The 26429-nt window shown below is 36.2% G+C and overlaps 1 protein-coding gene across 2 annotated transcripts in view; it reads left to right on the top strand.

Moving 5' to 3' along the window:
- LOC108699406 (lipopolysaccharide-responsive and beige-like anchor protein) overlaps positions 1–26429 on the top strand; it is a 392949-nt gene that overhangs the window by 90409 nt on the left and 276111 nt on the right. For both annotated transcript variants that reach the window (XM_041589518.1, XM_018231478.2), the window contains exons 30-33: positions 1611–1741; positions 10796–10874; positions 11178–11311; positions 13482–13543. In XM_041589518.1, coding sequence (XP_041445452.1) covers positions 1611–1741; positions 10796–10874; positions 11178–11311; positions 13482–13543 — 406 coding nt within the window. The remainder of the gene's footprint in view (positions 1–1610; positions 1742–10795; positions 10875–11177; positions 11312–13481; positions 13544–26429) is intronic.

Consider the following 26429-nt stretch of genomic DNA (forward strand, 5'->3'; position numbering starts at 1 on the left):
GAAAAAGAATATTGAAACACATGTTTTTACTACTAAAAGGTTATATGTCTCTGAGAAGGCAAGTTGGCTGAGGACTGGCAATCTGTGCTCATTCAGCAGGCAATAATTATCAGCACCACAAAGCCTTCTTCCAGTTCAGCATAATTGGGACTAATAACACACTGACCTTATGCCTGAGAATATTTATAGTCTCTCCTTACCCTGGCCCTGTCAGAAATAATGTAAACCCTTCTTTGAATTTAGTGCTGGTCTCAAAGAAGACTCTTAAACACATTTCTTTTAAATATGACAGTGAATTGTTAAAGTGTAGCTTAATAGGGAGTTTTTCAGCCTTGTGGAAACTTTGATATGACATTGTATTGAAAGAGATACCTGATTTATGGGATTAGGCTCCTAATGGTGAAGAAGGTTTCTGCTAAATAATTGGCCTTTGCTTTATTCACTTGTCATGGTACAGTGACTTGTGTATTAAGGAAATGGGGTTTGTTAGAGGAAAGGAAGCCTTGCATGTCATCAAGAATCAAGGTGTCTCAAAGGACAATGTTATAATCAGCTGTGCCGGCCTTGGGAACAGATTTGATTTGCGATGCCTATTGATAAAATCTCGTTACCTCTTAAGAAAAAGTAATGAAAAAATGTACACCTCCATGTCATGTCTGTGTATCAATGTTCCTATATCTATATCATCAAGCATAATGCGTTTCTCTTTACCATGAAGGCTTATTGCATTCTTGCTGTTATTTAACTAACTATTGCATCTCTCTGTAAGACATTAGAAAACACAGTTGTTGATTGTAAAAAAAAGTGCCATGTACAAACCAGTTTTCTGACCATAACCAAACAGAGCAGAAAAATTCTATACTATAATAGATAGAATATAGATTTAGGCTACAATTTCTGAATTTATTATACATTTATGTTGCATTAGAAAAGCAGTAAAAATTCATCTCAAACACATGAATTTTAAGCCCATGTGTAGGAGCACTCATAGAAGGATGTTGTTGATTATGTCAGTAAGGAATAGAGAGCAATTCCTTTCTAAAAGCATGAAAAGCCCTGGAACAATGGTATAACTAGATGTTACAGGGCCCCACAGCAAATTCATTTTAGGGCCCCAACATATATGTCCTGTTTTACCAAAACCTTGTGGGGCCCCCTATACCTCCTGGGCCCCCCTGCAACTGCAGGGTCTGCTTCCTCTGTAGTTACACCCCTGCCTTGGAATTTGACTTCTTTGTAGGGATTCACGGGAATCCAAGATTTGGTTCAGGATTTGCCCTTTTTCAGAAGGATTCGGATTCTGACAAATCTAAGTGCCTGACCAAATCAAATGTGAATCCTTAAAATTGTGTTCATTTTCGTTACATGAATAAGGAAATTGTGAGATTTTGTCAGATACAGTTAGGGATTCAACCTAATCCTACATGAAAGATTCAGGATTTTGGGCACATTGCAAAATAGTGAATTTGGTGCATCCCTACTATTTGTACATGCAAAGCATTCTTTAAGACATTTAAAAAAAAAAAAAAAGAACATAGGTTCAGGAAAAATGGGAAATTAAGATTCATTGACCATTCTTTTGTCTCTCTTTTTTTGTCTCCTTTCTTCAGGAGTGTTGTTATAGCTCAGAAGAAATCCGTTCCCCCGTTGCCAGCTACTGTCAGTACGGCATCACACGCAGTTAGTGTGGTGTCATCAACTGATTCCTCACAAACAGCAGATGTTGACAGAGAATCCTCTGGTAAGTAAATGTCAACTCTTATCATTTACAGTTAATAACTACAGAGGGATCCTTTTTTTTTTAAAGGTATTTCGAGCCAGCTTTGGAAAAATATACTTTATAGATTTCTGTGTACATTGTATAGCCCTACTCATATTCACAATGCTAGTCATTTCTCTTTTATTTTATTCATATAATTATTGAGATAATGAACTTTTTATTATTTATTTACTGCAGTGTTTGCATAATGCCAATTTTTAGGCAACACACATAGCTTCCTTCATCCTTTGATCCTATTGAATTACAGTTGGTCTGTTCTAAAAAATTGACTTGCCGCTTGTGGCAAGTGAATTGGACTATAACTCCCTCTAACGTCTGCTGATATCTACAGTTTGTCTGGACAACTTGCCAACTGTTATTTGGCCAGCCATGTCAATGGCTAAACTACACACTATGCATTTAGTTGCCAATTTTTATTTGAAACATAAAATATTTCAACATCTAAAGCTTAACCATATTAAGGCTGTATGATGGCTGTAATTGTGTAGCGTAGGAACAAACTGAAAAAGAATAAAACTCGTGGATGGTCTTCTAGAGGGGTACAGAGATCAAAAACTTGTTTTTAGAAAGGCTAGGCGGCAGAGCGCCATCGTGAGTAGACATACAAACCAAGGTTCATAAGGCATATAGTACAATAAAAAGAACAAACACAGGAGCTTACATAATAAAACAGCTTAAAACATATAACTTTCCAGACTCACCATGGGATTAATTGTTTTACAGGTTTTCCAACTGAATATTGGTGAATCAAGAAGATCATAGTGTTTCATTCACTGTGATTGTTTACCAGTTTGTTTGAAATCAAAATCACGTTGATCGGGTTTAAACGAATCCGATGTATACAGTTAGAAAATGTTTAAAGGGCACCTATCACAGCCAAAATCAAACACATATTAACAATCTGACCAGTACAAGCTAAACACGTTTAATCAAACTACATATATAGTTTTTTGAAAAAACTGCAGGTTTTAAAAAAAATCCCTTACTTTGTCAAATGAGTCCTTTCACTGAGGGAGGCCATACTGTGACTATAACATGCAAATTTAAGGAGCATGCTCAGATTGTAACACTGCTTTGAGTATTCGATCCAGAATGCCTTGTTTAAGTAAACTCCTCCACTAGAAGTATCAGGATATTTCCCTATCTTGTCCCCTGCTGGTGATGTTATTATGCAAATGAAGGGCACACACTAACTTCCAGCAGGTGGCAGCACTACTGAACAGCAGCTAACACAGAGGTTTGGCTGATTTGAAAATAGCTTAGAAGGGTTGATAAGCAAGCAAGGAATTTCAACTGAGCATGTGCAAGATTTCAGAGCTACAGTTGGCTGGGAAGATATAGGTAGGAGGAGCCAGTGAAATCCAAGATGCCTGCCTCAGCTAGAACTGCAGGGGAGATAGGGGAGATCTTGCAGAAGGTACAGTGAGCTGATCATTTACATTATACAAACAATTCTAACTGTTTTAAAAATCAGATTTCTTGAACTTTCACATAGTGTATTACTTAGTAAATGATTTTGGTCATGATTGGTGCCCTTTAAGTAAATACAGTAAGATTCATATATTATTAAATAAAGTGTATGTTTGTTTAATGTGCCATTTCTGGAGAGAATCCTAAGTATAAAATAGTATTATATTCTAAAAAAGGTTTACATAGTAAAGATTTTCAAGTAAAAAATTATTTCAAGGTGCCCGGGCTCCAAAAATCAATGTTTCTCTTGTTTTCTTTTTTTAGTTGAACCTCAAACATTATGAATTTTATCAACAGTCAGTCTAGTTCAACAGGAAAGAAGGCCACTAAATCCATTGTTCACCCTTTCTTCCCAAGTCCTGTTTGCATATACTACTATTACTACAACTACTACTAGTACTTTTTTCATTTCTCTGCTTACACTTAAAAAACTCTAAAGCACCTTGCAAAGGGTATTCAAAACCTTAACAAATTTTCATTTAAATAAATAACAAATCATACACTGAAATAATAATTATTTTAAAGCACAGAAACGTATACCCAATCCAATCACTTTGATTTTGTAAAGCCTCGGCAAAAAGCTTTTATTTCAAGTTTAGTTTTAGAAATTTGTTTCTTTGTGTCTTTGTTTATGAACTACTCCATGTAAATTTGGCCTTCTTTATGGATTAATGATCTGTGGAAAGATGAAATTTGATGCGATCATCAATTTGGTTTGATGAAGCAGCCTATGCATTTGCGCTCTTCATTTATCTGTTTTTAATAAAACATGCACAGTCACGACAAAAATTAGCCCCACTTAAATGAATACTTCACTGTAATTATGGACCAACCATATCAAGAGTTTTGCATAACACTGGCCTGAATTGGAGGGTGGCATAGAAGAAGGCATAGCTCAGAGGAGCCATGTGAAAATATGACCATTGTTTGTCTAAAAGCATGAGAATAACCTAGGTTTTCTTCTCAAACAAATTTAGAGCTTTTCACAAAAGCAATATGTGTGTGGCAAAATATAACCATGACCTCAGATACACCGTATATACTGTAACATCATGCAAAGGTGACACTTTCTTTGGAAAGGATTGGGCACCTTATTAAAATAAAGTTTGGAAAAAAGTGACCCTATGTGGCACAAGCATTTTACTAAACTGAACAACCTGGAACAAATTGACCTAGAAAAATTGTCAAAAATAACTCCTCAACAATGTGCAAAGTTGGTACATACTTACCCCGATCCAACTAAAAGCTGCATGCCAGTAAGCCACTGTTCCTAAAAAAGAGCCAAAATTGATGCCCAACCTTACTACACAATAAAATGCCAATAAAAGCTTTCAAATGTCAAGATTCACCTTCTTCTGCCTGAAATTGCCTATTTAATGCCTCAAGAATTATGTAGCTGCCCCCCTCCATTCTTGTAGTCCTGTTCACTGATTTGATATGTGCCAAGGGAGCAGGCTCCCAACTTCTGCAAATGCTGATTCCACTGCCTCTATTTTCTGAGATGCATATGCACGGTCGCTTGTCAGAGGAACTCATGTGTTTCTAAGCTTGATTAATGAAGAACAATAGTTCTGTGGCCAAAGCAAAGGTACTGGTTGGGTTGGCCAGTAGTGACCTTGAAAATGTAAGTTCATTATAAATGACATGGGTACCTTTTGGTTTCATTTTAATATTTTGTAGAGGTGCTTATTGCAACAAATAGCTGTAAACTATGGGAACCTAATCCTTATTCCAATCCAGTTTTTCTTATGTTGTACTCTTCAAGGCTTTTATGTAACAGTCACATGCAAAAAACTAATTTTAATTTTCAATTCTATAAAGTATCACAGAGAGCAATCTTTCATTGTTGGATTTGATTGTCAGTAATATTTGTGCCCTGTAGGTGAGGGTGAAGGGAGAGTTTTGTGCCTCATTAGTGGTAGATGACTACCAAGCTACATATTTTAGCTGGGATAAAGAGCAAGAGTGAATGAGATAGAGAAAGCTTAATTCAATATGGAATTTGAAGGTCTCCAACTTTGATATCAATATATGATACTTTTTGGGTGCCTTCTAAATGCTTTAATCGGATAATCTGTCACTGCAGTCTTAATTTCAGACCAAGAAATTGCCTATTGTCCCTTAGAAATTAAAAAATAAAATAAAGAAATTTCAGTATATTTTTAAATGAATGAAAGTCAGGCAATCAAGACAGAAGATGTAACTACCTACAATCTATACAATTTCCACTATGTCTAGGAATGTTGGCAATAACTGTCCTTTTAATCTATTCTAATAGACTGCAGTTAAATCTGGGAGAGAAAACAAGGCATGTTGTGCAATCAATTACACAATGAATTGCACAATTAGGTCACTGTTCAACGTTTACCAGCAGTAGAGCATGGGCAATGATATACAGTGGTGTGAAAAACTATTTGCCCCCTTCCTGATTTCTTATTCTTTTGCATGTTTGTCACACTTAAATGTTTCTGCTCATCAAAAACCGTTAACTATTAGTCAAAGATAACATAATTGAACACAAAATGCAGTTTTTAAATGAAGGTTTACGTTATTAAGGGAGAAAAAAAACTCCAAATCTACATGGGCCTGTGTGAAAAAGTGATTGCCCCCCTTGTTAAAAAATAACTTAACTGTGGTTTATCACACCTGAGTTCAATTTCAAAGGTTATAAAGCCATTTCTAAAGCTTTGGGACTCCAGCGAACCACAGTGAGAGCCATTATCCACAAATGGCAAAAACATGGAACAGTGGTGAACCTTCCCAGGAGTGGCCGGCCGACCAAAATTACCCCAAGAGCGCAGAGACAACTCATCCGAGAGGCCACAAAAGACCCCAGGACAACATCTAAAGAACTGCAGGCCTCACTTGCCTCAATTAAGGTCAGTGTTCACGACTCCACCATAAGAAAGAGACTGGACAAAAACGGCCTGCATGGCAGATTTCCAGGGCGCAAACCACTTTTAAGCAAAAAGAACATTAAGGCTCGTCTCAATTTTGCTAAAAAACATCTCAATGATTGCCAAGACTTTTGGGAAAATACCTTGTGGACCGACGAGACAAAAGTTGAACTTTTTGGAAGGTGCGCGTCCCGTTACATCTGGCGTAAAAGTAACACAGCATTTCAGAAAAAGAACATCATACCAACAGTAAAATATGGTGGTGGTAGTGTGATGGTCTGGGGTTGTTTTGCTGCTTCAGGACCTGGAAGACTTGCTGTGATAGATGGAACCATGAATTCTACTGTCTACCAAAAAATCCTGAAGGAGAATGTCCGGCCATCTGTTCGTCAACTCAAGCTGAAGCGATCTTGGGTGCTGCAGCAGGACAATGACCCAAAACACACCAGCAAATCCACCTCTGAATGGCTGAAGAAAAACAAAATGAAGACTTTGGAGTGGCCTAGTCAAAGTCCTGACCTGAATCCTATTGAGATGTTGTGGCATGACCTTAAAAAGGCGGTTTATGCTAGAAAACCCTCAAATAAAGCTGAATTACAACAATTCTGCAAAGATGAGTGGGCCAAAATTCCTCCAGAGCGCTGTAAAAGACTTGTTGCAAGTTATCGCAAACGCTTGATTGCAGTTATTGCTGCTAAGGGTGGCCCAACCAGTTATTAGGTTCAGGGGGCAATTACTTTTTCACACAGGTTTGGATTTCTTTTCTCCCTAAATAATAAAAACCCTCATTTAAAAACTGCATTTTGTGTTTACTTGTGTTATCTTTGACTAATAGTTAAATGTGTTTGATGATCAGAAACATTTTGTGTGACAAACATGCAAAAGAATAAGAAATCAGGAAGGGAGCAAATAGTTTTTCACACCACTGTATAATAAATGTAGAGAGGGTATACTGGTTTATCTGAAATAACACAATTTGCAAAGATTATTCTTAAAAATAGTATCCTGCCAACATAATGGTTTGCTTTTATGACAAGGCTTAATTTATTGATAACCTAAATACACTAGTTAACAGTGCCTGTTTGTTGTTCTTTATCTTTTCTGAATAGAGTTAGTGTTGTTAGCAATACTGTGTCTATTAGTGTTGTTAGCAATACTGTGTCTATGAGGGCATTCATTCATCAATGGAACAAAGTAGAGCAGCCCCAAATGGTTCTCTTACCTTTGATGGACCCACAACTTTGGATAGAGGGGCTAGCCTGAAAAGCAATTATGCTGGCCATACATGTGCAGATCTGCTCAGCGGGATATATCAGGAAGGAATGCAGCTGGTCAGTGCGAGTACCACATCGGCGAGTACACATCGGCGAGTACCCATCTGATGGCATTTTTAAACCTTTGTGGTATTTGCACGATGGAGGACAGAGTACTCAAAAGCAGGATATCTGCCCACCCTAGCCCTATCCCAATAATTTAATTCTGATGATGTTCGCACGTGTGGCCAAAGCTATACCATTAGAATGAATACTAAATCTACATATAATTTATATAATAATTTAAAATAATAATGCATGACCTATGAAAGAATCTTAAATGTAACAAATTAAATCTTACAATTTGACGTGTGTGTTTCCAAATATTATGCTTTTACCTTGAGCCACCATTTTGTAATAGTCTGTATGCTTCCTCAGAGATCATCTGACCGGAAATAATGCAGCTCTAACTGAATAGGAAGAAGTGTGATGGTAAAAGTCAGCACTCTTTCCATTCATTGGCTGATATAACCTAGCATATATGTGTCCATTAGTGATGTGCGAGCCGGCCTGAAGCGGGATTTACCCGCAGGTCGAGCAGGTTCGTGCCGGCTAATGCAAAGAAAATCCTCTCACACTGCCGGCTTCGGTTCTCTGAATTTATAGACTTGTGCCTGCCCTGCCCCTTTGTGCTGTCACTGCATGGCGGGCAGTGCCAGTTTCGGGTTGGGAGGGGGCGGGTTGTGTTTGGGTCGAGGGTAACTCGACCCGCACATAACTAATGTCCATGGTTTGCAGGTGAGCACAGTAAAACTATAAGCCAGTGGGCAACCCGTAGTATTTTTATATATTTATGAAAATGGTTTAATTAGGTAAATCAGGGTTTTAGGTATGAGCTGTTTTATGCAATCTTTTTTTAGAGACCTGAAATGTTCAGGGGTACATTTTCCCGTTATCACTAAAGCCTATGGCAAACCAGGTGTTTGTGCACTAGTGGAACAAAGCCTGTCACCACAACAACATGATCATTTCATATAAGGAAATTGGTTTATAATATTTTAGGTAGATAATTGGCAATTAATAATTTTATATAAATGTAGACATAATCTACATATGAGGAAAGCAAATCACCATGAGATGAATACCATGTAGCTATCGTATGTACGTATTCTAAATTTACACGTGTTTAATGAACCTACAGGTGAACTAAATTAATTTAAATAACTGCAAGCTAATTAACTCTGTATAAATAAAAATGCATAAGCTCCAAGAGACTAGGAAAAGGTCTTAAATGATGCTTTACTACAGGAGACATTATTTGTTTAGTGCCTTTGGGAATGTACAATAAGCCTTGCTGAGAGCCATGCTAGACAGATGATCTATTTGCATTTTCTTTTATGTTCTTGTGAGTGTCTGTAAAACTGTCAGTTTGAAGGAGCCAGTTTATCAGTGAAAGGGTAGGAGAGATAAGTCAGTTTGATTCCACATGTTTGAAGTGGCTACTGTGCTTATTATCCACATGTGTATTTGTAGATAGAATCATGTCTGCCAACAGACAAAAATCAAACTCATGGTTTGAACATACACACTTTTATTTCATTTTCTCACATTTTATGCTTCTTATTTGAAATGCAGACAGAAATGCAAAATGTCTGGGCACAACCAGCCTGCAGAGAAGCATTTTAACCCGTTGTGCTCCGTTTTTCTGTTGTAACATTTTAACCCTTGGAGTTTCAAAGTCTCAATATAGTGTATGATCCTAACTATGATCTCTCTACATAAGTATTGATACAAGTTATTTCTGCTATTCGTAGAAACTTCTTGTCAATCTTGGGTAAAAGATATTTATTTACTGCTCTGCGGTGTTCAAGGTGTATTTTGTTATTCCCATACTTTTAGTGTAATTGCAGTCATGCAAATTAGAAATGTTCCTGGCCCAGCTGCATCCAGATCGCATCAAATGCATATGTGCAAATGTTGCGTGTCATGTTCTTTAGACACAAATATGCTGCAGTAATTTAAGGGGTGATTCACCTGTAAGTTAACTTTTAGGGGCCGATTCACTATGGGTCGAATATCGAGGGTCGATATTCGACTAGGAATTAAAGTACTTCGAATATTGAAGTCAAAGGATTTAGCGCAGATAGTTCGATCGAAGGATAATTCCTTCGATCGAACGATAAAATCCTTAGAATCGTTTGATTCGAAGGATTTTAATCCAAGGATTCAAGGAATATCCTTCGATCAAAAAAAGTTAGCCAAGCCTATGGGGACCTTCCCCATAGGCTAACAATGACTTCGATAGCTTTTAGATGGGGGTCGAAGTTTTTTTTAAAAGAGACAGTACTTCGTCTATCGAATGGTCGAATAGTCGAACGATTTTTACTTCGAATCCTTTGATTCGAAGTCGTAGTCAAAGGTCAAAGTAGCCCAAAAAAAACTTTGAAATTCAAAGTTTTTTACCTTTGAATCCTTCACTCGAAGTTAGTGAATCGGCCCCTTAGAATGTTGTAGAATCACTAATTCTAAGCAACTTTTCTTTTGGCCTTCATTTTATGACTCTCTCAAGCTTTTAAATGGTGGTCACTGACCCATCTAAAAAACAAACCAAAAAAATGCTCTGTAAGGCTACACTTTTTTTGGTATTGCTACTTTTTATTACTTATCTTTCTATTCAGGCCCTCTCCTATTCATATTCTAGTCTTCAATTCAGTGCATGGTTGTTGGGGTAATTATAACCCTAGCAACCAGACTGGTGAAATTACAAAATGGAAAGCTACTGAATAAAAAAGCTAACTCAAAAACCACAAATAATAACAAATGAAAACCAATTACAAGTTGTCTCAGAATATCAATCTCTACATGCCAAAAGTTAATTTAAAGATAAAGAATCCCTATAAACAGCGACCTTTATGAAAACCCCAGAGCTACCACCACATTTGGAGTTTTTTTCCAGGGTTCTCCTGCATCTATCGACACATTAGGGACAAATTAGTAACAGGGATGCCAATGGCAACTATAAGGAAATGCAAGGCATAACTTTAAGGATTGGGACTTTATTGAAACAACCGCAGCCAATTTAGAACTTCTGCAGCGTCACTTGCAGTCTTAAATGATCCCTATAGATGCCCAAGAGGTAGCCCTAAGCCTTGCATGTATATGTTTACTAATTCACAAATTCACAAAATTTCATGTTCCTAAATTTGCCCACAAATGAAAAGATCCTTTGAGCCATTGGGGGGCCACGCTTATGATATACTTGAAATATAGCTTTATTTGTTTATTGGTAGCTGCTTTTTAATTTTTATGTTTTTGTAAGAATGCATAAAAAATTATTGTATGAATAATTGTATACATTTTCTTTTTTTTGTGTGTTTTTTTTTTTATACATATAGGAAGTGGGTCATCAAATTCAAAGTTGCCTTCTGTCCAGACAGTTGCTTCTGTGCCAGAAGACTCTGCTTCACATATGAGGTAACCGTTCATGTGTTTTTATGTTTCGGTTTCAACTTCTATTTTACAGATCACAAGCAATAATCGGGATAAGGTTTTAAGACCATGTATGGGTTAATTGCTGAGTCAGCATCCCAAGACTGGCTTCACTAGTTACAGATGTTCAAGTTACGGTTTTTCATATAAAAGCATTTTACATCTGATTCAATGTTAATTTATTGCATACAAGACAAAATACATAATTAAACTCTCTTTACGTCTCAAAAGCTTGCTGCCTTTTCTGACCTTTCTAGGATTTAAGGTAAATCTGTCTTCTTATATTAGCATTACAGAGAGATTGGAGCACGCTCTGGAGAAGGCTGCTCCACTCCTGAGGGAGATATTTGTGGATTTTGCTCCTTTTCTGTCTCGCACACTTTTGGGAAGCCATGGCCAAGAATTGCTTATTGAAGGAACAAGTAAGTAACTAAAACCTTTATACAAAAACACTACGTTTTTTTGTTGTTGTTGCAGTGTGTGTGCATTTGTAATACACGCACACTTTTATATTGTCTCTGCAAAGTCCTGATTTTTACATTATGTTTAAAGGTTAAGACTTGTTTTGTGCATATGTCTTATGAAGTAAAAATGAAATTGAATATAGAAAGTAAACATAGTTTGTAGGAATGTACCGTATACAGGTATGGGATCCCATTATCCAGAAAGCTCCAAATTACGGAAAGGCCACCTCCCATAGATTCCTTTTTTTCCCCAAATTTTCAAAAAATTATTTCCTTTTTCTCTGTCATATTAACAGTACCTTGTACTTGATCCAAATTAAGGTATAATTAATCCTTATTGCAGGCAGAACAAGCCTATTCGGTTTATTTAACGTTTAAATGATTTTCTAGTAGACTTAAAGTATGAAGATCCAAACTACAGAAAATCCATTATCCGATAAACCCTAGGTCCCGAACATTCTGGATAACAGGTCCCGTACCTGTACTTTTATTTACAACTTGTTGATAGTATCGTATTTTCATGAACAATTCTCCACAGGGCTTTTGCCTTCGTTTTGTTTTATAGGCTTAATATTGGAAAACATTGTAGGTCTTGGGAATAGGCAGTGACAATCTTCTTCTTCTCAGCTCCTCTCAATTATCTCTGCCTCCCTGGTCTTCTCAACCACCTCTGTCTACCCTAGTGCTGGTTATCCCTATGACTATCCTGCATTTCTAATCTTTTTCCTTCTGGCAATTTGCTCATGTCGCCAATCCACAACAACATGGCTTCCCTTTTCCATGATCTTTCAAGGTTCCACAGTCTGTATCTGCTCCCTTCTGTCTTGACATTTGTGTGCACTAACAGGCATGGCATCTGTCTGTCCATGCACAGATGGGGTAGATTTTGTAAGGAAAACACAAAAGTGTGCATTTTTGCTCCAAAAGTTGCCCGTTGTGCAGTGGCAGATACAGATGTCAGGCAGAAGGGAGTGGACATAGTGCTAGGAAGCAGTTGTTTGTACTTTCTCATGTAATTCTTCCCCATGTATTCTGCAGTTCTGCATGCAAACAGCATAAATTGTCCAGGTATTGCATCTGTTATGCAGAATGTTTTTGGAAATGGCGTTTTAGAATACGAGGCATAATAGTATAATTCTTGTTACCATAGCTTAATACCTTTTTAATGAAAAAATTGCCACCAACATGGGTTTATACTAGCTCCATTAAGTCAAGTGCATGGCACGGTTTTATTTATTTTATTTTTTTATTGCAGAATTAAAGGTAATCATTAACGTAAGGTAATCATTAAAAAAAAACAAAAACGTACATTATAGAAAATGGAATTACCTATTTTATGGATAATGGGTTTCTGGATAAAATATCCCATAGCAATTCAAATACTTTAATCAATTCAAATAGGTATGTGTATTATATGTAGTGCTTGTAAAAGTTTAAATCAAATCATGTATGTTTTGTGCATAAATGCCCTAAAAAGTGTTCGCTGCCCAAAAAAAAAAAGTCTTTATTATAACTGCATATGTGTTAGTGCTATGTGCTTTGTCTACACCTCTGTAATAATGTCTTTGTGCAAGTTTTTCTCTTGGGTAAACTGGCATTTAAGCAGAATGTACATCCAGTTACTGGCAGAGTTAATACAAAAAATATCTTTAAAGTAACATCTTTAGCTTCTGTTAAGGTTTACTGTGAGGCCAAGGGTCAAAGTACTAATAAGAGTGTTCGGGGATGTCTGCTGCCACCACACAAAATGGAAACTTGATTGATAGCTAGAGGGCTAAAGGGAAGGGGAGCAGTGGAGAAAGCAAAGGTCAAGAAACCATTTCCCTTCTCTACATATATAATTCTACTTCTCATGTGCAAATGCCAGTATTAAGTGATGAAACATATGTTACACATTTCTGAAGCGCTCACGTTTACAGTGCCATGGATTTGGGGTTTTTTCTTTGTTTATTGATCAAATACTGGTTAAGATAAGTGCATACTCTAAATGCACAACTATTCTAGCTATTCTTACAAAATTAACAAAATAGGAATTGTCTCTTCTGCAATATTTTTGCATAATGTTTTGCCTTTAGACTGTCCTTTTTTTGTGTTTCCTTTTATTAAGCTCTTGTCTCTTTGTTTTTAGGCCTGGTTTGTATGAAATCAAGCAGCTCGGTAGTGGAACTTGTCATGCTGCTATGTTCTCAGGTAGGGACTTTTAAATATTCCTGTTTCTATGTTGTTTTAATTGTGTATTGTTCTGCAACACTTAGGGGGTTATTTATCAAAGGTTTGTGACGTTTTTTCTTCCTCGAATAAACTCACAACTTGAATGTTTGCTTATTTATTGAAAAATCTGAATGTAACAAACTTGATTGAATCGGGGTGGGGACTAGAATACCTTGTTTTCATCAAGTTATAGGTGAAAAAATCTTGAATACCTAAAGTACCTCATATTGATCGAGTTTTCAAGCGAAAACCACTGTTAGGGCAGAGACACACGGGCAGATTCAGGGAGATTAGTCGACAAATCTCCTCTTCTTTGGGGCAACTAATGTCCCCGAATCTGCCCGTGTGTCTCTGCATGAAGGCAAAAAAATTTTTTCAAATGGTTCAAGGAACCTCTGCCATTGACTTCTACATGACCTTGACAAGTTTTAGCTGGAGTATTTTCCGATTCAGCTTTTATCAGCTTTGGGTCATAATAAATCTTAAAAAAATAGATTTTTTTTTTCTTATCCCGAAAAATTCCACTTTTTACTGAACCTACCCTCGAAAAACTCGAGTTTTAAGGGAAATACAGAACTCAACCTTGAATAAATAACCCCCTTAATATCAAAGTTTTCCAAATTTTTGGATTCAAGTGTTTACCTAATAAAAAGCAAAAGATACAAAAACACTTGGTCTTGTTATGGTTTTGCAGATATCAAAGTATACATTAGCATCACTCCACACACAAATTTCAGATTGCCTTAGGTTCCACTGATTGCTGCACTCTGGGAGCTCACAAAATTAGTAGAATTTCTGGCTAAAAAGTTTGTGCACTAAAACCAAAGATTACCACTCACACCTTTGTTGAGACTAGTGCAGTTAAGGCCCCCATACACCGGGGCGATAAAAGCTGCAGACAGGCAGAGTTGGCAGCTTATTGGCCCGTGTGTGGGGCCATCCGACGGGCATCTCCGATCGATATCTGGCCAAAAGTCGGGCAGATGCCGATGGAGTAGGGTAAAAAATCCCTTTGGATCGCGGCTGCATCTGTTCGTTGATGTGGTCCCGTGATCCAACAGCCCCTATAGCCTCCATTCTGATACAATCAGATCAGCCCGATATCACCCACCTCAATGTGGGCATATCAGGGAGAGAACTGCTCATTTGGCTACATCACCAAACATGCGGATCTCCCTGTGTATGACCAGCTTTAGATTACAACAATGGTTTAAAGGGGGTTTCGTTGAGAGTAGACTTTTGTCCCCTAAGATTCACATTTTGACAACAAAACACTTTGTTTTACCTACAAGATTTTCAGTTGGCTTTGCTAGGAGATATGCCTTATTTTACTATCTGTTGTATGCAGAATGTATGAATATACTTGATTCCCTCCATGACACGCCTGACTGTGATGAGTATATTTTAAGCTTGAGATAACTGTATTTCAATTAAATGCAATATTTTAACTGTGTGTCTCGGCTTGCAGTAATTAATTGCAATTTATTTTTTAATTTGCATTCTAAAAAAAACAAACTTTTCTCTATGGTAGACCTGCCCAGTGGAAGATTGCAAATAGCCTTTTTAATGAGAAGGGTATTGGCTTGTAGGTCAAGGGTTCTGCTGCATGGACAAACCTTTGACCTTTATTTGCAGGCCTTCTGGTTACTCTGATGGATAAATAAGGATAATGCAAAATTAATGTTTCTTTTCATCGATCCATTTCATGTTAGTGCTTATACCATCAAATTTATTTAGGCTTTGCTGATAGACATTTCATGAATACAAATGAAAGATTCATAGAAGGTGTGAAGAATCAATTGTCCAGATAGTCAATAAAGTGCAATAAGAACAATTACTTCAGGAGATTAGAGCTCATGGATTTCTCAATAAAGTAGTGAGCTTATTATTGCAAACACTGGGCAAAATATAACTCAATAGTAACATAATAAATATGCAATTTATAATTACTAAGTACCTGCCAACATAACTATTTGTTGAGAACCTTTGGAAAGGTTCTCAAGTGGTTCATCAAGTGGTAAAATAAAAATACATTTGGAAATGTATATAAACAATTTAAGGTGTACAATATGTACAGAGACTTTTTCTAAAAACAAGTCTTTATAATTTACTTCCAATTTAATGGGGAAATAAGAGTATAGCATAGAACATTCCTTTTCTGCATGTTCAGATTTATACTATTATATGTAGAAGAGATGGTCTGGTTCAGTAAAATGTGCCGTCATTTTTCACTGACCTTTTAAACAAACCAGAAACAATATTATATTTGTCCTTACATTGATAGCAACAGTAGGAAGTATTAATGATTTGCATTTTGTAAATTCTGTACATGCATTCAAACATAAGTTCAAGTGCATATTTTTTAATTTATATTTATAATTAGGTGTGCTCCAAATCCGCCACACACAAAAATGATTGAATACCAAATCCAAACTCTAATTTTGATATAGAAACTTGAGATAGATAAAGATGTGTCCTCTGTGAAGAAATAATTGTTGAGTTAATTTGTCCGCTGCTTTAAATGTGTTTTGTTTTTTGCAGGGATTTAGCTGAATCCCAAATCACACCTAGATTCAGTGCATCTCTATTATAAAAAAAAAGGCCACTAATTTTAGTAAGAGTAAAGATGCAGCCCCTAGTTTATAACTACATTGCTGAGCATTTTTGTAAATGTAAACCCTATACAGTACATATTTGTCCATATTTCAAACCTTTGTTTAAAATGTTTTTTATAGCTTTAAAGGCGAGAAATTCAAACCTAGCAGTTAATTCGCAAGTATGTGCTAAATTGTATTTACCTGGCAGGCAAGTACTAGTTGGTTTTGAGCAGTCCACTAGAAGTTGGAAAGTGAAAGCATAATCCTGATTGGTTGCTATGAATATGTTAGTGTCTTTGTTGTAAAAGAACAAAAAAAACAAACAAACGTTAATGGAGAAACAAACTGTAAAGTTAAAAAACTCCTACCCCCCTACCCTATATAGACCCCCCCCTCAGCCTAGCTTTAGCCCGGGCAAATGCCCCTAACTCTTTACTTACCCCTCCTTGCAGATTCTGTCCAGCGTAGTTCATGGCAGCCATCTTCTTCTCTTCGATAATCTTTGGAATGATACCGGTGGAGTGGCGCATGCGCAGCTGGAGCAATTTTTTGTTTCGCAACAACTGCGCATGCACCGAAACTCACGAAAATTTCCGAAGCGCCGGCCTCATTCTGAAGATTACCAAATCGGCTCAAGATAGCGCCCGTGAACGCCGCTGGACAGAATCTGCATGGAGGGGTAAGTAAAGAGTTAGGCGCATTTGCCCGGGATGGCAGCTAGGCTGGGGGGAGGAGGAAGGGGGGTCTATGTAGGGTAGGGTGGTAGGAGTTTTTTAACTTTAGGGTTTGTTTCTCCTTTAAAGCGTTGTTCGCCTTTGAGTTTTCATTTTTTATTTGTTTTTTTTTTTGAGCTTTTTAATGCAGCAGCTCTTGACTGCTATTTTAGCAATCTGGTTGTTAGGTTCCAAATTACCCTAGCAACCATGCACTGGAATATGAATAAGAGAAAAACTGAGTAGAAAGATGAATAATAAAAAAGTAGCAATAACAATATATTTGTAGCTTTACAGAGCATTTGTTTTTAGATGGGGTCAGTGATCCCTATTTGAAAGCTGGAGAGAGTCAGAAGAGGTAGGCAAATAATTCAAAAATTATTAAAAAAAATAATGAAAACCAATTGAAAAGTTGCTTTTGGCCATTCTCTTAAAGTTAACTGAAAGGTGAACCTTTCCCTAAAGTGTGCCACTCCTTAAAGCCAAGCACTTATCCATGGAAGGAACACGTTAGTCTTAAAATTTGCTAACAACTCATTGAAATTCTAAGAAGATATGTATCTTCAAAGTTTTTATTATAATAAATGATATTAATATTATAATAATAGTACTACCTCTTGTATTTTTCATTTTCCATCCAATGGCTTGTAATCAAATATTTCAGGATTGCTTTGCAATCGTAATGTACCAAGATGCAGTTTCCAACTCAGTTGGCAGGATTTTTAATTTTGCTGAATCCTTTGGTGTTTGTGTTTAGCCGAACATTAGCCTGGATTGAAGACAGGTGACTTTTGAGTACTTAACAGCTGAAGGTGCCAATTTTTTGGATTGTGCTAAAAATAAAAATTGGGTATGGATTCAGTTTATTGTTTGGCCAAATATTTGTGGAGGGTTGGTATTCAGCTGAACCCAAGTATTATGAATTTGTTGTATCCCTACTTAAGAATCATCTGGAACACAAAATATCCAGCAATCAAGCTACCAAAATTGTTCTGCTCTCATTCCTCAAAACTAATTGGCACCAGTAAGATATTTGTCAGCATGACCAGAAATAATGCAGCTCTAACTGTAACAAGAAGTAGTGTGGGAATAAATGACAGAACTCTGTTAATTGGCTCATGTGACCTAACATGTATGTGTGCATTTGGTTTGTTTGTGTGCACTGTGAACCGTATGGTCCTAGGGGGCATCCCTTAAAGCGATACTGACATGTTCCTCTAAAAATCATAGGAACGTGTACATATCAGAAAGGTACTGCAAGCTAAATATTTACAACAAAAAGCCCTCCAAAAGCTGCCCCCAGCCCCGCAAACCCTTGCGAAGCCGACCCTCCAACACTGCTAATGGATCTGCTGGGCTGGGGGCAGAGATTTCTTCCATAGACTAATTACAAATGAAAACAGGACTCCAGCCTATGGAAGGATCTTGCTGCCACCAGCCCAACGTGACTGAAACAACCGCTGAAGATCCACTGGCATTGTCGGAGGGTCGGCTTCACGGGCTGGGGGCGGCTTTGGATGTAAATATTTAGTGTGCAGCACCTCTTTGATATGGACATGTTCCTATGATTTATATAGGAATGTGTCCGCATTGCTTTAATTCTTAAAATGGCAATTTTCTATTTAGGATTACCCAATGGCACAGTATATTATTATGAAAATGTTTTATTTAGATGAAGCAGGGTTTTACAGATGCGCAATTGTATGTAGTATCTTCTTATAAAGACCTACATTGTTGAGCGTAAAGGTTTAAATATTAAATTTCTTACAATGGCCAAATTCATGACATACCCACATTCCATACCTTTCAGCATATAGTGAATATAGACAATAGCAGCCAATAAAATAAGCAGACATACTATAGAATTTGTAAGAAAACTCAAAGCTAAAGGTCGTAGGCATGGCAGGACTGCAGACACTGGTTAATTGGTGCTTGCACTGTTGAGTGTTGCTTATGGGCATTTTAAGTGAGTATTTTATGCATTTTGGTTGCATACTTGAGGTTAAGCAATATATATTTTTATCAGTTTACATTTTTTAGACTGGCCAATATTTTTTTTTTTTATAAATATTGGTTGCAATTTTTTGTTTATTATTATATAGAATCAATTTTTCTGTTTCCTTTGTTGCCAGTGTTTGTTATTGTCAGAGGTGCTTTTATTGAATGTGTTAGTGTATGATTGTTATTGGGGTTTTGGAATTTTAAAAGTAAATAGGCAGCTTGTTTGTTGTAACTTTCATTAGAAATAAACAGTCTTTTTACCAATGTCATGGTTCTTCACATTGGTTCTTTTAGACTGATTTTTAAAATTTATTTTAGTACTGTTTTCCAGTTCAGAATGTTGGAAATAGTGGGACTAAGGGTAAATGACATTCCCTAATGCGCCTATTTGTCATGGGTGTCACAGACCTGTGTAATGCTAATGAAACTGTGTATGCAGCAATTTTTCCAAGCGCTTTTATAGCAATGTTGTTGTGTAGCAAAAATAATGAAAACACTCTTGCATCTAAGGAAATGATGTAAACTTATATGTAGTTAAATTTAAAACTGAAACACAAAGGTGCAGTGTCAATGGTTGGCTATGACTCTAAATGCTTACAAACTGATTTTTTGAAAAAATAATTATTTGTTATAATTACATTTTCGCTTGCAATTTTCCCTATTTGAAGAGGTCACCAAGGCAATTACCGATGTGATTCATTTTCTTAGAAAGTCAACTGTCCCTCATTCTGTGAATGCTAGAGATACATGAAAATGAATCCTAGCTCAACATTTTGCAGATACTGGGAGGATAGTGGATGAGTTTGATTGATTGACTTTTTACTTTTTTTGGAGGGGGTTGTAACACAAGGTATGAAGCAGTATCTGGATACTAACATTTTAATTATTTTTTTAACATTTGATTGAATGGTTTATGTAGCAAAGATCAAAAGATCAGGTCAAAAACTGGATTTTAATCATGTTAATAATATGAATGCTTTACAGAGTTAAAACCAATGAATTAGGCGTGAAACTTTCTACATTTATCATTATCATGAAATGGTATTGAATGCTGGGTGTTTAGTGAATTTTTTTTTTTTTATCTAATCTTTTTTTATTTGGGTATGAGAGTCATGTATCTGAATTAGATGTCAGCCATACTGTGGTACTTTGTTGCACATCTATTAATTATCTTTGCAAATACATAGGTTTGAGTTATATAAAATGGGATTAGAATATAATTCTATTCACAAAATCTGTATTTGTTCAGTTTAATTTAGCAATATTGTATAGAGTATATACATTTAGGGGGTTATTTACTGCACCCCAAATGCAAAAATCATGAAAAAATTTTCGGAATTTATTTAACCCTGAGGATGGAAAGTCTGAATCTGAAAATCCAGCATCACGGACCTGTTGAGGTTGCATATAAGTCAATGGGCGAAGTCCCAATGATTTTTTGATGTGCGCTGGGTTCCGTGCAATACCCGACGTTTTCGGGGCATGCACACTTCCATTATACTTTAATACATATTTACTTAGCCTTGGAGTGCTCCCACGACGCCCCTTTGTATTTGTAATGTAGCCTGAAGCTGTGGTTTGTAGCACCCCCCATACCCACCCCATTTCACTAATGGTGGCCCTATGTTTTTTACTGCATCTAGTAACACTTTTGCACCTATTTACACTTACTACACCTATTACTACACCTAATTTAGTTTGTCCTTTTTACTCACTTTAGCTCATACCTATACTCACACCCATACCCACACACCTATATACACTTTCCAAGTGGGCACCTATACATACAATTTTACTTTGCCTTCATTATTTTTATATTACATTTTTTTTTTTAAATGGGCGTTGGTTTGGGCAATCACTCTCTCTTAAAAGCCACAGGAGAGGATATAGCCCTCAGACTGAAACCAAGATTCAGCAGACATTTACTTCAGTTAATGCTACTATGCAGAGAGGCACAAGACCTTTTATACTATGACCAGAGGTAAACAGTTAGGGACCTGGTATGGTGGCTTATCAACTTTATGATCATAACTTTGTAACTAAATCTTTAACACATGCACTTGCGTATATACTGAATTACTTAGACAGGGGCTCAGGGAATGTGCACTGATTAATTTGGCCAAGGCAGTAGCACTTCCATTATACTTTAATAAATATTTACTTGGAGTGCTCCCACAACCCCCCTTTTGTATAGAATTTGCTATGAGAAAGTTGCAATGAATCATTGTACATACTAGCTTATAAATTCAGGTTATGATTTGTAGTTCTATGCATTTTGTATTATTATTACAGGTCTATTTGAAATTCTCATATAGTGAGATTTGTGGAAAAGCATTCTTGAAGGGGTGGTTCACCATTTGAATTGGTCTTCTTTTTTTTTTCCTTTTTGATTTATTTGCCTCCTTCTTCTGACTCTTTTCAGATTTCAAATGGGGGTCACTGACCCCATCTAAAGCGCAAATGCTCTGTAAGGTTACAAATGTATTTTTATTGTTACTTTTAATACTCCTCTTTCTATTCAGGCTGTCTCCTATTCATATCCCAGCCTCTTATTTAAATCAAAGCATGGTTGCTGGAGTAACTTGGACCCTAGCAACCAGATTGCTGAAATTGCAAACTAGAGAGCTGCTGAAAAAAAATTCTAAATAACTCAAAAACCACAAATAGAAAATGAAAACCAGTTTCAAATGGTCTCAGAATATTATTCTCTACATCATACTAAAAGTTAATTTAAAGGTGAACAACCCCTTTAAGGAAATTATGTAGTTTTGTGAGTGTATTAGATTGTCGTGTTTTCAGTACAAGTCAGAAAGTATAGAAATGTGGTAGCTCGATACATATCCTAATGAATTCCTCATTATTCCATTCTTGTTTTGCTTATAAGCATTTCTACTACCAAATGGACACTTGGTCTTTAAAGAAATATTTCATATAATTTAATATGGCAGAGCATTTTTGTTTAACTGACATGAATATAGTTTTTGAAACAATAGACACAGCATTCAAGGTTGCTTGATAAAAGCTTTGTTTTGCTCATCCTAATTCAGGTTGACATACATTCCAATAACACTACCGCCCTTCCAAGGCTTAAAGCTGAATTTATGGCTATGCATTGTGAAGTGCATCATTTAAAATGGTTTCAACCCAAAACATCTAATAAATAAATAATGTGTGTGGCTACTCGCTAGCAGACTTTGTAGACTAGAAATCATCCCATCGGATACTCAGCAGTCCACTATCGGAGAGCCTGTCAGATAAATCTTGCAGTAGTTGCATTCATGTCTTGTAAATCACATGTTATTGTCTGAGCCTTCTGCCTGGTCATCTATTCTTTTCCCATTTATCAGAAATACATAGGATGCATTGGAAAACCGAGCCTCGACCAGTGTGCCCTTTATATCCAAAGGAATTAAATAAAATTTAGAGATAAAGGTAACTAATTTATGTAATAATTACAGAAGTTGTATTAGAAGAGACATTTTGTAATCTGGGCTGCCACTTTCATACCATTATAAACCTAGCAACACCAAAAATCTCAAAATGTTATTTATTTTTGTAGTTAATATCAGCCTGCTCAGTATGTACAATTAAATTCTTTCATGGCTGCAACAGTTTTGCTTTATAATATATAAAGGTTTTCATATTGATGTGTGTAGAGAGCTATGAATGACATTTGACCTTTTGTTTATTACCACTATAATAAATCTATAACCATTGTATTCTGTACACAGTCAGGTCCATAAATATTTCAACATTGACACAATTTTCCTAATTTTGGCTCTTTACCTCACCACAATGGATTTGAAGTGAAGGAATCAATATGAAACAAAGCTGAATGTCTACATTTCAAGTACAAAGGGTTTTAACAAAGCTGTTTAGGAATGACAGACATTTTTATACATAGACACCCCCCCCCCCCAATTACAGGGGCTCTAACGTAATTGCACAAACTAACATAATCATAAATACAATGATAATTTTTCAATACTTTAAATTCCTTTGTAGTCAACTACTGCCTGAATCCTGTCTGTGATGGGTTTAAGTGACATGTCAAGGGTCCCTGGCTTTTCTATTGGGATTCACACCATAGCACTTCAGCTCTAATTCTCCTTGTTTTCCTCTGAGAGCTATGTTGTATGGCAGAGTGATGATAGATACAGAGTTAGAGAGTTTATTCTAGTATGTTTGTGCATGTGCCCAAGTATTAATTCAGACTTTCTGGATGTCACTCCAATCCTTCTGTCATTGCTCTGTCCATATATTATAATGGTTGGAACATAATACATAAAAAACATAATTCATCACGATTATATGCACACCAATTATTTTAGACTGTGTTTGGGATGTTTTTTGTTTGTGATATTCTGAAAGTTGTATAAAGAGTAACTATAGCTTTAATGTGAGGGGATGATAAAACCTACATAACACAATTACACAGATTAAAACAATGCAAAATCATATCCTAGTTTAAACTTATGTAGATGTTTTCATTAATATTCACACTGTCACAGGCCAACAAGAAATTTGTGCTGGATAAAGTCCTTTTTGAAAATCAGATTTTTTTTTTTCCCACTAAAAACAGTAATCTACTCCAGTAACCTAAATCCATTCTAATTAATTATCAAAATCTCTACATAGTCCAGTTGGTATAACCCCAATAGGATACAAGCTCCACAACTAGTGTCCTTTTAGTAAAGAAGCCTTTTCTATGTTGATGTTAAAATCTCCTTTCTTCTATTAATAAGGGATTAGTTTGTCACTTGCCTCTAATAATCATAATTCTATACAGCATTTCCTCAAATCTAAATTGATTTCATTTTATTAGCTTTTCTTTGTACCTCAATTTTCTCCAACCCCCTAATTTTTTGCTTCTCTGAACTTTGTTTAATTTAAAAAAAAAAAAAAAACATGTATACCTGTATCAAACTATTCAGTGTGTGTAACTACTTTTTTGTTGTCCAAAGAGACTTTTGTTGTGGCTACCTAGCGATGAACCCTCACCGAAAGTTGGTTGCCTGCTAATACAGATTGTAAACTGTCCCAGGACAGGAAGCACCTTCCTTATGTACTGTATCTTCAAGACTTCAGGCTGTCATTGCCAGCAAAGGGTTTTCAACCAAGTAATTAGAAATGAATATTTTCAGTTTTTTAATTTGTCCAATAGCTTTTGAGCCCCTGAAATGAAGTGATTGTGTTTTTTTTTTTAAAAAAAAAGTCTTTAATTCCTCACATTTTTATGAAATCTTTTTGTACAACCCAGTGAATTAAAGCTGAACGTCTGCAGTTTAACTGCATCTGAGTTGTTTCATTTAAAATGTATTTTGGTAATATACAGAACCAAAATTAGAAAAAAAGTTGTCTCTGTCCAAATATTTATGGACCTAACTGTATAATCTTTATCTATAAATATATTTTAGGCCCTTTTTTTCCATTTAAATGCAAATGTTTTATTTGCTAAAAAGTAACAAAATCCATTGATATTGAGGTGTGTGTGTGTGTGTGTGTGTGTGTGTGTGTGTGTGTGTGTGTGTGTGTGTGTGTATATATATTTATATTCTAAAGCGGCAGCACATACATGACCTTCACAACCCTTAGTAAATACCTTCAGGTAGTGCTCTTTTATTTTAACCATATTTTCCCATGATCCTTTGCTTTGGAGGGTGGGGGCGATGTGCTTTACTCTTTTGACTGTGTTTCCTTTTGACTCCTCCTTCAGGTGTCTACCTCTTGCATTAAAGGGCTTTCTTATTGAAACTATATTCTGTAGGGGGGGTGCTGGTGTCAAAAAAAGGAGAAATGGTCAATACCATAGATGTATGATTAATGCGAGACTCTTCATGTGAATGTTTGTTTTTTTTTCTTAACAAAAACATCTCAAGGAGAATTTCTCTAAACGGCAATGTCATAAACCAGCTATAATAATTTTGCCATGATGTTAAGTCTGGTTTGAAAGGCTAGAAGGTGCGGTCATATGCTGTTAATCTCACAGACCTCATTACAGATATTTTGGAACATTATAACTTGATTACCCTGTTAAAGGAGCAATAATGTTTTGCTTAGATCATTCACCAGTGCCCTGAAATCAGCTTGTAGTATTTTAGCTTGCTTTTTCTCCAAAATAATTATTCTTATAATTATTTTCCTCCGTCGTACAAAGCAGTTTTTGTTTCAGTTCCTTAAAATGTCAGCGTAATATAAACAAGGCAGCTTTGCTAGACACGTATAAAGCTGTGAACTGCAGATGGAAAAAGTTGTCAAATATCATAACGTTGGTATCAAAACAATCATTGTCAGAAGCACAAGGCTTCCTGTTGTGACTCCAGTGTACTAGGGTTCAAAAACGGCAATCTCTAAGGTGAACTTCATAGAAAAATGAGCACACCCCATGGCTTAACAGTCTAGTCAGAAGGATGAGACCATACTGACCTCTCTGCAAAATGTTTGAACATTATTCTCAGGGGTGGTTGATGCAAAACAAAGTAATATCAACTGGCACTTAATTCTAGTAGCTCCCTGCTGATTGGGCTATGCAGTGAAATGGAACTCTTCCTGACAGGAAGCAGGGCTCTAAATGTGGAGACTGTTCAAAGTAATGTGTGTTTTAATTTGGCACCCTGTGGTTACAACATAGTTATTCAACTGCTAACAGCTGAATGAAGCAAGATGCCTGCACAGTGATTACCGTTTGTTGTTCAATGCTAAAACTATGATAGGTCTAATCATATGGCAAGTGTACGTATTAAACGCCATAGTTTGCTTTTTGTAAAGAGCATTTAACAGTTTTGAGTAGTGTGCCCTTTATAATAAAATAATTTTGCACTATATTTTTAGTTTTAACTTTATTTACTAACATCGGTTATTTTGTCTGCAGTATACAACACCCCAACATGTTGGGTGAGAAATTGCATTAGAATCAGCTCTAGTCTATTCACATTCATGTTATTCACTTCCTAAAGTAGCCGCTTTATGTAGCAAAACAGCCATTCATGCTTCAGTGCTAATTCACAATGTACATTTGTCTTGTTCCTGACCTCATACTTTTGATATCACCTCTGTGTTAACACCAAGACAGGATAACATTATCATTTTAAATGGGCAGACAATCAATTAGGGCCAACACATGAATTTTTCTTTTCTTTTTTTTTTTTTTCAGATTTAACTTTTCCGTCTTTGGCAATTTTGCATGCAGACAGATTTTTCCATATATCTTGACATATATGTTGGTAACTTTGATTCATTATCTGTCTTACACATAGGGGCACATCTATTATGTGGTGTAAAAAAAGGTGGGATAATTCACCACACATCACCAGGCTGCGCTGTGAAATAAATGGCGTACATTTTTTACACGTTTTTTCTTAGAATGGGGGTTAATTTGGTGTTTACATGCCGTAAAATAAAACACACCCTTGATAAATTTGCCATTTATTTTGCACAGCTTTTTACACCGTTTTGTTTTACACAAGATAATATATGAGCCTTATAGTGTAACAGTCTTCACTGGTTTAATAAAATGAGATTAAATTAGATGAAAATGGGATTTAGGATGCAGTG

This window comes from Xenopus laevis, chromosome 1L (assembly GCF_017654675.1).
Source record: "Xenopus laevis strain J_2021 chromosome 1L, Xenopus_laevis_v10.1, whole genome shotgun sequence".
Lineage (NCBI taxonomy): Eukaryota > Metazoa > Chordata > Amphibia > Anura > Pipidae > Xenopus > Xenopus laevis.